The sequence below is a fragment of the Cercospora kikuchii genome (genome assembly GCF_019650295.1).
Source record: "Cercospora kikuchii DNA, contig_00007, whole genome shotgun sequence".
NCBI lineage: Eukaryota > Fungi > Ascomycota > Dothideomycetes > Mycosphaerellales > Mycosphaerellaceae > Cercospora > Cercospora kikuchii.
The window spans coordinates 371,092-383,420 of record NW_025408588.1 but is presented as its reverse complement, the minus strand read 5'-3'; the positions used below and the strand labels follow the sequence as shown (position 1 = coordinate 383,420).

The window sequence follows — 12,329 nt, the reverse complement described above, 5'->3', positions numbered from 1 at the left end:
GCTCGACTAGTCGTACCTTATCAGCATCCTCCTCGTCCACTTCAGCGCGAAGCCCCAATTCAACTGCTCGCACATCGACGTCCTCCTCGGCTTCTTCAACGCGAGGCTCTAGTTCAACTGCTCGCACGTCGACATCGACAAGTACTTCGACGCAAAGTTCCGCTGCTCGCACGTCGACAAGATCCACCACCTCAACATCGTCTAGAGTTACCACGACCTCGACTTCGTCTTTGCTCGGGCAAGTAAGCTCAACCACGTCCGCTGGGACGACAACTTCGGCTGCCACGACATCGTCAACCTCAAACACTCAGAGCACATCGACTCGTACCTCCACGAGCACCACAACAAGCAAGAGCACGACAGCTTCAACCTCAAGCACACAATCCACCAGTACCAGTACTCGCATTCCAGGAGATTCCGGATTGTTGCCTCTGTGTCCGCGAACGATCAACGGAGTGTGCTCTGCTTCTACTTCATCTTGTGCATCTGAAAGTGGAAGAAGCTACACAACTAGATGTGGCCAGGTCTACCAAGGAACGTCAATCGACACAAGCACTCCACCCGGTGCTAAACGAGACTTGTTGGACACCTTCCTCAGGTGTCTTGCTTTGTGCGACAGTAAAGGTTGCGTCGCGCTCAACTACATCGGAAACCAATGTGAAATCCTAAGCTCGGTCACAGGCTCGAGCGCCATGACCAATGCTATTAGCGCCATACTTACCCCCCGTGCAAGAGATGTTACTACCACAACCTCGCACAGCCTTATGTCGAGCACGTCAACGATGACATCCACTGTGACCTCTGGCTCTCTGACGACTACAACCACAAGTCTCGCCTTGATGACCACGACCGCAGCGACATTGCCCACAGACTGTCGATCCAATCTACTCCGAAACCCTGGATTTGAATCGCCCCCGCAGAGGTTTGAGACGGTTGTGGCTAACCCCAATATTCCCATCAGGCCCGGTCCTCGACCGCCGGGGGTCTACGAGTTCACGGATGTACCGGCTACTTGGGAAATTGCTCACTCGCCAAAGGCGAGGCATAAGAATGGCGATATTGTCAAGGCGAATGTACCCAACGTGGTAGATGCAGCTCACTACAAGTCCCACAGCGGTGACTACTATGTGTAAGCCAGTCCATACCTTCTCACTTTTGTCAAGGAATAACTAACTTCGAGTGTAGCTTCATGTCGCTCGATCAAAACTCGCCGGACCAGAATGGTCTCCCTGAGGGTGATCCTATGCCGCTTACCATCAAAACGAGCCTTCGTCTATCAGTACAAAGAGAGTATCGTCTGGCTTTCTACTACGCCCTGGGCGATAATCAAGGTTTGGGAGAGCAATGCACTTTGGCCGTTGCTTTGAACGGTAGGATACAAGGTGAGATGATCGGGATCACGCCGAGTCCAGCAGGGACATATGTGCGAGCGGAGAGGACTCTTCGACACCCGAACGCAGCTTCCGCATTCCCGGACCAGCTGGTGACAAGCTTCGTGAGTACGATTCCAACCACTGCACATGTTCAATTTTCTCACGCCTTCTCATTCGCGCAGGAAATCATCTTCCAATGCAAGCGAGCAGGCTTGACCCAGGTCGACCTGCTTCTGGATGACATGTCGCTGGTCGATGGCGATGATGCCTGCATCGTGGCACCTCCTGCGTGTAGTCCTGCCCCGTCCATCAATCTCATTCCAGATAATAGCTTCGAAAACGTCAATGCCGATCCGAACGCCATGACATCGTGGTCTCCCCTTTACGGCCCTAGCCTTTCGAATCGTAATAACCCATTCAGACGGCAGGTTAGCAGCAGTCGATACAAAGCGCAGGATGGTTCACACCTTCTGTAAGTGCCTCGAGGATTCACGCGTCATGCTAGTCGTGACCTTGCTCTGACGATCGCACAGTGTCGGCCACATCAACAGTACTACATGGGGAAGCAACCTCGTGAACATGTTCTTCTACAATATGCGTCTTGACAGTCCGTACCGCTTGAGCTTCCATCATTCCATCGGCGAGCTGCAGAGCTTCGGATCTGTCGGCTGCGATCTGAATGTGCGCATCAAGGGTGCGGCGGAATCTGTCGCGAGCTTTTCGCACAATCTCCCATTACATGCCACCGCACGGCCGGGACAATGGGAGTATGTCGAGTGGACGGTGCAGCGTATTGGCAAGGTCGCCACATCGCAATTGGTGAGAATCGAAAGTCGAATCTGCAAGCGGTCTTGTGGCTGACGTGCGACAGACTTTTACGGTCCAGTGTGGCGATGGCTCCCGCGTGATCGATCCGCGCGAATATGACTTCGAGCTGTTGTTGGACAATATTTCGCTCGTGGACCTCAACGAATGCAGGCAAGGACCTGCCGTGAGCACGACCATTTCGAGACCGAGTAATACAAACACCAGAGGACCCAATGACGCGACGGCAACGTGTGGCCGGCGACCAAATGCGTATCCCGTTGATGCAAGTGGAGGAGAATCGAAGTTGTACAACAAGAACCGCGACGCATCGCCGGCCGTTCTGGACACGCCTTTCATACCGTGCGGAACTTCGTTCGATCAGGAGCTGGACTTCGCCTACGGCTACCTCAAGTGGGACAGTGGACTGAAGGGCAACGATTCTGCCATCTATAGCTACCTCGGCTGGCCGTCCGAGCTCGAGGTCTTGACGTACAGGCAACGTGTCTCTGGCAAGGCAAATGTTTTGGGGCTCATGCAGGCCGTGAAAAACTTGGCCGGCTTCGTTGGAGACATCACCAGCCTGATCAATGCTGCCGTGGAAGGCATTACCAAGGTCGTCGATTTCTTCGCCACCATCAGGCCTTCCATTGGATTCACGATCCCGCTCAATATGTTTCCTCCAGGCTTTGCCGGGTCCTCATTTGACGGCAACAATATCCTCTTGTATACTGCGGAGCTCGGCGAGAAGGAAGCAGGTTTTTCCGCCGCTAAGTCCGAAGTTGAGAGAATCGTGAATGCTTACGGCCTGGCTGGGAAGGCAGAACCGAGGGTAAATCTTTGGTGCGTGGATTGCGGTCTCACTGGCGAACTCACAGTGGCTGGGTCTGCCAGTATTAGTGTCATCAACGGGCCGACCTCACTGCGACTCGAACTTGGTGGCAACATAGCGGCGGGAATGCATCTCGGACTCGAAGCGTATGTTGAAAAGGAAGCCGAGTTCAAGAAGAAACTAGGCACAGTGGCGCTACCTGGTTTGAGCATCCCTGGCATCATCACTGTGGGCCCGCTGGCGACCTTTTCTGTGGACGGTAAAGTCGGTGTAGCCGCTCTGGGCAGAGTACTCTTAGGCGGAAAGGTTGAGTTTCCACAGATCAAAGCAGTCCTGGACGTGATCGACCTGGATGCGTCAGAGCTATCCGGCTTCAAGCCCACGTTTACGCCCAGGTTTGAAGCAGGCGGTGAGCTGACCATTTCGTCATCTCTGGGCATGCCTATCAGCGTTGGCATTGGAATCGACATCCTGAATGGGGCCTTTGAGAAAGGCGTTGCGCTGGTTACAAGACCGTATATCGGGACAGAAATACATTGGAACACGCCACCCATTGGCACGGGAGTGGATGAAGATGGATGCGACGGCATCGATTGGTCCTTGGGTATCGGCACAGAGTTCGAAATGGACGTCTTCGACAACTCCATTGCCATTGGGCAATGGGAAGGTGAGTTTGAACCTTGATTTTTGTTCGCTCGGAAGATTTCAGCAGTCTCGTTCTATTCAGTGAACGATGAAAAGGCAGATCGTCCAGACAACCAGTCGTTGACAGGGCGTTGTACGATGTGTCCCGATGCTGCCCCGGAAAGAAGCGATCGTCACGACGCGAAGCAGCATACTGACCCCTTTCTCTAGGCCCGAAGATTGCAGAAGGCTGTCTTGGAAACACGATTCCGGATGCGGAGGAGTCCAAACCTGTATCGCCCGAGAATCCGAATGAGCCTGCGACAGCGAAGCCAAAGGAAAATCCCATTTATCAATTGCCTCCCGTGGAAGAGCTAATGGCTGGTCAGCCAATCGCTCCGGCACCGGGTCAAGCAACTGACGTTCCCGTCGCAGAAGGCCAAGCAAGACTACGAGACGTCAGCGACAAAGTCAACCTGATCGCTGGAGATGATGGCAGCCTCTACCTCGGGTCTCAAAATACTACATCCTCGCTCTTTGCGCAAGGCTTGAACATTGTATACGGCGCGGACAAGCGCTACTTGGCCTGGCATCCTGATACCATGGGCGCATATGGCATCTCTAGACTGCGACTCGTCGACGAAGGCACCGCGCTCTTTGGCCAACTCTCGGCCACGCTCGTTCCGGTGCGGGCAGCCCAGCGGAACGTATACCTCGTACTCGGGGCTCCCTATCTGCTCAGCGAGACCAACTTCTACTCTCTTGCTTGGTGCAACTCGCCATTGTACAAAGGCAGCAAAATCTTCATGGTTCGGAACTTTGATGATGCGATGCAGAGGCTGAAGAGCCCCGAAGTCCAGTGGATCGTCACGGGTGCGGAGATATCCGAGTGTGGGCCTCTGATCTTGAAGCACGACCTTCCTCCTTTGAAGGAATTGCCCTGAATAATGAACATCTTTGATTAGTCGAGATGAGACGAGTGGCTCGATTGGATGTCGACTACCTTCAGGACCCGCTTTGTACCTGCCGAAGATGGCCGAAGAAAGAGCAGACTCGACAGTAAGCTAACTCAACGAAGCCACTCTTTCACGCCCACTCCATGGTCAGAGCACCAAGCATCATCGGATCTATTCTGGTCACCAACGGTACTATTAAAAAAAAAATGACGCGCTCCCATGCGTACTTGTGCTGTCGGCTATACACTAAGTCTTTGCGCACTAATGCGATGGGGGTAGCAAAACATGCTTCACATGTACGAGCGCCAAGCTCAAACATGATTCCGTGATGCAAGCACTCGTTGTGGAATTGCTGTTGTCAAGGCTATGGAGGCTTCAATGAAAATCATCGAGTGAAGCGTTTGGTGGCGACAGCCTCCGACCGCGCGCCTCAGTCTGTCACCTGCATACACGGTTTCAAGGCACATCAGCTCAGGGCCTTTCGGGCCTCTCTTGCGAATGAGATGCCCTAAGTCGGCTGCCAAAAAGTTTAAGTACAAATGCCAAGAAAGCGAAACATACCCTGCTATCCGAGCCCCGGATGCAGGTGACAGACTGGATAATATCCTTGAATGCTGTGAATCTATACTAGCCCAAGGCCGTGGTTATGGCGCAATTGAGCGGCGAGAAAGGCTGCATTCATTTGCAGATTCAGCCTGCCTCCCATTTGCAAATTTTGCTGCCCTAAATCATCATTCGGGTGCGGAAGCGCCTGCTTCTAGACGTTAGCTTCTGGACAACTCAATCCGCTACTGTCTTTTTCCCGCTTTAGGCCTTTGGTCGGAGCTATCGCGCCGTGTCAGCGTTGGTTTGCATCGAGATCCGCGGTCATCGCCTCGCCGTAACGCATTTGGGCAATGCAGCCAATGACAACTTTCAGTCGATGCCAAAAGGCGACACGGCTCCTGACTTTTCCGTCCGCAGTTGGTGATGCCGAGTCCCGAAGGATCACCTGCTTGCTCTCGCTCCTAGCACCGCCCTGCATAAGTCTTCTGGAATACCTAGTACTTGGAAAGGCATGGTACGAGCTTGCTGGCCACCATCTATGCTGGGACGCTGGGTCGAGAACTTCTCGAAGCATTCAGCGATTTGTTGGAGATACCTATGCAGCCCATGAACTTCCGATTGGGACAGCTGTTGGCAATCACTGTATTACGAAGCAGTCTCTGGACCCTCAAGAATAATCTAGAACAATGGAATCTTCAACCAGCTCGATGGCTTCAATGCAGCCCACTGCACAGGGCCTCGAGCCCCGAAACTCTAGTGCTATTTCCGGTATCGTAACTCTCGCCTTCCTCACTCGAAGCCGTGCTCTCGGTCTGCGAAAAGAGCACCATTCTGCGAAGGAACAGCTTCACGCTCATCCGTTGCTGACATAGATTCCGAATGACCTTTGTTTCGTTCTATCCTGGGCCCAGACTACCGTCGCCAAAGCTGTCTGAATACGAGATGGGACATGACAGCAGATGGGCACCAACAGATCCATCAAAATGTATAAGAGGCTCGTCACACCATGTGCTTCCCTAAGCTCAAGAATCACACAGGAGCCAAAAGTTCAGAGAGCTACGGAGTTCGACAATGCGCACTGGAATATTGGCCGCGTCATTTGCCGCTCTATTAGCTGTAGCTTATGGAGGTCCCACGGGTCTTCACAGCGATGCAATCGATGCAAGCGATAAGAACGTCAATGCTATCCGCGCTGTAGAGGATGCGAGTCTGGATACCTTGGAACACATGACTACAGATCTCAGCCTCGAGGACGCGGATCCAACGTACATCCAAGTCAAGAACAATTTCACGGGCGCACCGCCTTGCGGAGACGGGTGGAAAGTCCCTGGTGGTACTGTGGTTACAGATAAGGCCATAAACGACGCTCGCGCTACTGTCGGATGGAAATATCCGAAATCGGCCAAGAAGCCGTGGATTTGCGATTATCAGTATGTGCTTTGCATAAGGTAAAGACTGCCTTTCACAAAAACAAAAAAAAACCCGCCACACTTGAGACCCTGGCACTGGCGCACTGCAGCTGACTCCATTTTCAATGATGATGTAGAGTGCCGAATGAGGCAAAACAGCAAGGCAAAGGATTTTGGGAAATCGCACGTTGGGCAAACAATGGTGATGGCAGTAAGTGGTTCTTCCCCCCCCCCCCCCCCCCCCCCAACAGCAGTTATACACCTGACAATCATTGTATCGCTGACTCTGTCTCTTCTTTCTCCACGCAGCTACGCTTATAGCCTTCAAGTACTGGCAAGAAACTATCGTGTGGAATACTGATGGCGGTAGCGCGAAAATCTATCCCGCCCACGGGAGCGTGTGGGGCTGTGCCAAAGGCAGGATGAATTGGTGGTACGAGGACGACAAAAAGTGGCTTCCTGGCAATTCGAAGAATCCCGCAGACTACGAGCATAACACTGCGATAAGACAGCCTTCCTGGGGAGGGCCTTGCTACTGTGGCTTCGATCTTAACACGGACTTGGAGCTCTCGATATCTTGAGAGTGATTTTCTGTCAAGATGTGGATGGGGAGATGTTTAAGGGAGCGGAGAGGGTGGGTAATGAAGGTCGCTTACGACGGGTTCGAAACGAAAAGCTTGTGAGAATGTGTAGGAAGATTGCAGAAGACTATTCACGAGGCGCATCAGTGAGAATCTTGGTGTGCGCTGTGACGACTAAACACATCCTTTGAAACACAAATCGAGACCACTTCATTGCTGCCCACTGGTTTGAGGGGATCACAGCAGTGTCCTGTTTGCGAGTCCCGCCGAGCCATGAGTCCGCGAGGAAAAACCAGACCAGCAGCATGTCCTATAGGCTTAGGCTATAGCGTCCGAATTCCTCGATCAAATTCAACAGAGGATAGCTGCCTGTGTTCGTATTAGTCGAGGATTAGTCGCAGTGTTAGTCATCAATGCTAGCAGTGCCCTGCGTCACTGCGTCACATGTTGGCGCCACATACTCGTAAAGTCTCGTTGGCTCCGTTCAGGTCTAATCGCCATGGACTCGTGCATGATATACGATGATGGCAGCAGGCGTATTGGCGCTCTACTGCCCGTGGTGCTCATGTATCCCGCAGTTGTACTGGCACATCCGAGTGGAACCACAGCCCAAGGCAGTAATCCGTAGAAATGGGCCGAGATTGAGGAAGCTATCCACCTCCGCGTGGCGCATGTCTAGGCGCGCCTTCGTTTAAGTACGCGTTGGAGGGCGGGGCGGCGAGCGACGAGAGGCCGGCGGGAGGAGAGGGCCGCCAGCGTGATGACCGCTCGCATAGCCACTCGTGCTGCTGCTGTCCGTCTCTCGGACACGGCGTTTGTCCGAACACAATTGCTCCAGGCACCTGTGAATTCTCCACCAGCGTGTTGCCGGTGAAGCCAGGTAACGACATTGGCGAAGAAGCAATAATCCGGCCGCCTGGCTCTTGGATATTCTTCATCTCCTCCAAGAGCCCCGCTCCGCTGCCTCGCTGAGCCTCTCACAGCACACAGGGACGACAAGCGACATCCGCGTTGCCCGAGACACGAGGGGACTCTGGTGACCGCCCATGGGGCAAGCGCCGCGGAGCCGACCTCGAAAGCATGAGCGACCTGAAGCGCTTCCTCAGCACGCGCAAGAGAAAGGACAGTCGCCGCGCCTCTTCACACAGCCCAACCAAAGTATGCCGCTCCGCCCACCACCACCGCTCCGCCCTACATCATTCCCACATGTTATCCTTCGCCCGGCTCAGCAGTGTTTCCGATCTCCGCGACCCTCGTCATTCTCCACCGCCGCCGCCGCCCGTCAGCGAGTACGCGCGGAATGGCGAACAAGCGGAGAGAGGCGCGTCAGAGCGACAGCACGTCTTCCATCAAGAGTCTTGCTCCGTTTCTGGAAACGCTGAGGGCGTGCATGAGCATGAAACACGTTTCAGTGACCACGGCTCCGCATTGCAGCTTTCACCATGACTCGCCTGAGCCAGCTAACCTCTCCTTCACAGAGCCGAGATATTCAGCCTTCCACCTCCACCAGTTCCTCCAGACCCGATTACCTGGGAGACCTGTGGTCGATATACGATGAACCCAAAGTCGCCCGTGACAAGGAGGAGGAGAGGAGCATCAAGGGCATCCTCGAACGATTTCGCAGTCATGGCATCGATACGATGACAGAGGGGAACGCGCGATACGCTCTCCGGACTACACAGAACAAAGACGATGGGGACCAGGCTTTTCGGCTACTGCTCCTGCTTCAAGAGACGTACGAGGGCATTGTCAAGCAGTATGACCCGAGCACCCAGTTGGTTGGAGCAATAAACAGGAACAATGTCACATGCTACCTCGACGCCTTGCTCTTCGCCATGTTCGCGCGATTGGACAGCTTCGAAGCAATGCTCTACAACGACTTCAACGACAGACCCCGGAGAAGATTGGCAGGGCTGCTACGACTATGGGTCAATATGCTCCGGACAGGCCGCTTGATCACGACGGATATCACGAGGCACCTACAGCAGTCTTTGGCCGAGTGTGGGTGGGAAGATGCAGCCAATACAAGGCAGCAGGACCCTTCTGAGGCGTTCACGTTCATTACCGGCCAGCTCGAACTTCCTCTTCTGACACTGAAAATGGACCTGTATCATACCGGCAAGGAGGAGCCTCAAGATGATCACAAATTCGTCAACGAGCGAATGTTGGAAATTGCCATCCCTGAGCCATCCGATTCGGGCCAGGACATCACCTTGGAAGACTGTCTTGAGCACTACTTCAACAATCGAGTCGAAGTCATGAGACATTTGGAAAGCCAACGGCGTAACACGTTGAAATCTGGTTTTGAGCCATGGCAAGACAGACCCGAGAAGACTTCAGGCCTTCACGTCGAGATTGCAGAAATTCCTGCAAGTGGACCAGGAACACCGATTCCTCAGACTCCTTTAACAGAATCGCCTGTTGCCATGACGCACAGCAAGGATCCTTTGGATAAGATTCGACCCGGCACAGGACGGAAACGGGGAGACAGCATATTTGGCCAGCGAAAGATCGAGTTGATAGGAATTGACCCAGAAAAGGAAGGCGGTAACCCAACGCAGGAGAGGGAACGGAAAATGAGCACGAAGACAGAAGTGCTCATGCCTGCGTGGCAATTCTTTAAACTGCTTCCGTGGTACACGGATCACATGCCAACTTCCGACGCGCAGGTTGCAGCGCACTTCGCGAAGAAACGACCGGTCCTTGGCATCTGCCTCAAGAGATACTCCTTCACCAACAATGGGACAGCAACGAAGCGAGATACTTATATCGACATCCCGCTTGAGATCGGGGTCCCAAACTTCGTTAGTGACGAGAACATGCAAGAAGATGGCCCTCTCGTAGGCAACTTCAGACTGATCTTACAATCAGTCGTGTGTCACAGAGGGACATCCGTGCACTCCGGGCATTATGTTACTCTCTGCCGTGGCAAGTCATCCTCTGCGATTCCCGAGAGCACGCCTCCTAGTCGACGAAATAGCGTGTCTGACAGCGAGGACATCGAGGACCCGTGGATGCTGTTCGATGACTTGGCCAGCAACCGGGTGACTTACGTCGACATCCATCAGGCGTTGAGGAAAGAGACACCATATCTACTCTTCTATCAAGTGCAACCAATAGGAGATGATGGTCATTCCATCCACGACCTGCCTTCTTACGCTGAGGCTACTAGCAGATCTGCGTCAGATGTCTTTGCGCATGAGGAAAAGCCATACATCAATTCCGTACTTGGCTCCGAAAATGCGCTGGAGCACGTTTCCTCGCAAACGCTTTCCGATGGCGTGCGCGTAAACTCAGACACAGTGGACTGGGCTCCCGGTACTGGTAGGCACAGTCTCGATGCGAGTGGAATTCTGGATGGCCCAAGGGGTCGGTCCAGCATGCAAGAGCATCGCCGCAGTGCTACCCAAGACGAAGGCAGTCACAGTGGCAGCACATCCGGTGGCAGCATCCGAACCGATCCTACCGGCTCTGTACCTTCAACGCCGGCCGATGAGAACGGACCAACCGAAAAGACGGGCTTCCTGGCTGTTGCAAGCAAAATGACAGGTTCTCGGAGAGGCAGCAAGTTGTCCAAAGACTCGACGACATCAAAGAGCCGACCAAGTAGCACTGGGCCCATGGGGTCAAGCAACGCAAATGGCAGTCGCTTCAGTCTCAATCTGAATATGGCCAAGCTCGCGCAGAAGATGAGCAAGAACGATATTTCGCAGCCAGCTACCGATGACACGCCTGCGATTGCCGCTCCTGCCGACACTGGCTTGGCTGATGACACAGATGCTACCGAGCTCAATACACCGACCAACAGAACGAGTGTGCACTTGCCTCGGAACGAAAGTGGAGAGACGGTCGACACTTTGAAGCCTGCGCAGGATGCGCATGGATTGGCGCCTTTAACGAAGAAAGAGAAACAAGTTCTGAAGGCTGCGAAGCGTAAAAGAGCTGCAGAAGATCGGGATTGTGTTATGATGTGATGTAAATGTGCACACCACGCGCATGTCTGGAACGAATTGGTTGGTTAGCGAGGCGTTTGTTGGGAGATGGAGACTACGCTTTTGCGGGGAAAACAATACATGAAAGAGCTGTTAGATGCGTGAGCATGAAGTCTGGTCAAATTTTGGCATGGCGTGCAGGAGTTTTCCAATGAAGATACCCAGCCATGCACATATTGCTCGAGGAAGCTGGAATGCATGATGGAAATGAGAAGCTTATCAGATCGGTATGGGCATTCGCGACGAATGGAACAATGCAACGGAACAATGCCTTTCCCCTTATCTTCGTGCAAGCATGCCACAGCGAGTCATGTCTACTCACCTCACCCCAGTCTCTCCAATCCTCTCGCATCATACCGATGATTGCCCGCTCAACGCTAACTTGCTTGTAGCCAATGCCAAGTCGAGATCTTCAACCTTCTTTACTGCTTTCGAAGTTTGAACGAGATCTTGCCGTTGTATGCATCGTCTGAGTCTCGCATAGAAAGCGAGAAGGATGGCTTCCAACGCTCGTTGGACGAACGGGCGGGCGGAATTCCGGCGAGTGTTCAGAGCCCGATTGTCAAGAATCCCTGGAATCGGTATGGCTGGTTTGTCGTTTCTGATGAGAGGGGAGAGGAAGGGTGAGTAGTCTCTACCATTCCATTTCCCCTTTCGACGTGGTCGTGTGCTTTGGCGGGACCAGGGAACCTGTAATTCACGCCCACCAGCTAACTAGAGGAACTATATCGCCGAGAATGGGGAGACACAGATTGAATAGCCGGGTCGAGGAAGAAGCTCCGAAGCTTGGTCGATTTGACATGGTGGTTCTTTATCGCGCCAAGATTATTGGTTCTCTTTCGTCTGATCCCCTAGGTTGATGATGATGGGTCGCCCTATTGTGAATCATTTTCTAGCCCTTCTTTGCTTTTCGCGGCTGAGGACGGTGCACGTTGACCGCCGCGACCTTTCTCACCGAGGCTTTTGACGACTGAGGGTCTTTGGTTGGAAGGAGATGAGATGCAAAGGGGGAGCGAAACTCCGTGGCTCGACTCAATGGCGACTAAAATGTTAGCTGGACTTTGTCGCGTCAAAGTCATTGGTTCCATGGCTGTTCTTCTTATTCCGTTGTAGCCAAGACTGTTGATGAGGATGTGACTATCGAAGCTTTTTTCGCCGAGAGCTTTGGAGGCTTCATGCGGTGAGTAGGAAGAGACTGAGCGAGTGGCAGCG

The 12,329-nt window shown here is 53.3% G+C and overlaps 3 protein-coding genes across 3 annotated transcripts; all 3 read left to right on the top strand.

Annotated features, from left to right (window-relative positions):
• Nucleotides 1-782: 782 nt before the first annotated feature.
• CKM354_001025900 (uncharacterized protein) lies at nucleotides 783-4,577 on the top strand (the record flags this gene model as incomplete). The annotated part of the gene is made up of 5 exons (XM_044805712.1): nucleotides 783-1,129; nucleotides 1,186-1,845; nucleotides 1,907-2,192; nucleotides 2,245-3,676; nucleotides 3,865-4,577. The coding sequence occupies 5 exons, from the start codon at nucleotides 783-785 to the stop codon at nucleotides 4,575-4,577; spliced, it is 3,438 nt and encodes a 1,145-aa protein (XP_044661647.1).
• A 1,629-nt stretch (nucleotides 4,578-6,206) lies between these two features.
• Nucleotides 6,207-6,587, top strand: CKM354_001025800 (uncharacterized protein; the record flags this gene model as incomplete). Its single annotated transcript, XM_044805711.1, has 1 exon — nucleotides 6,207-6,587. One exon carries the CDS (start codon nucleotides 6,207-6,209, stop codon nucleotides 6,585-6,587), a length of 381 nt encoding a protein of 126 aa, XP_044661646.1.
• A 1,618-nt stretch (nucleotides 6,588-8,205) lies between these two features.
• CKM354_001025700 (uncharacterized protein) lies at nucleotides 8,206-11,099 on the top strand (the record flags this gene model as incomplete). Its single annotated transcript, XM_044805710.1, has 2 exons — nucleotides 8,206-8,283; nucleotides 8,604-11,099. The coding sequence occupies 2 exons, from the start codon at nucleotides 8,206-8,208 to the stop codon at nucleotides 11,097-11,099; spliced, it is 2,574 nt and encodes an 857-aa protein (XP_044661645.1).
• Between the last annotated feature and the right edge of the window lie 1,230 nt (nucleotides 11,100-12,329).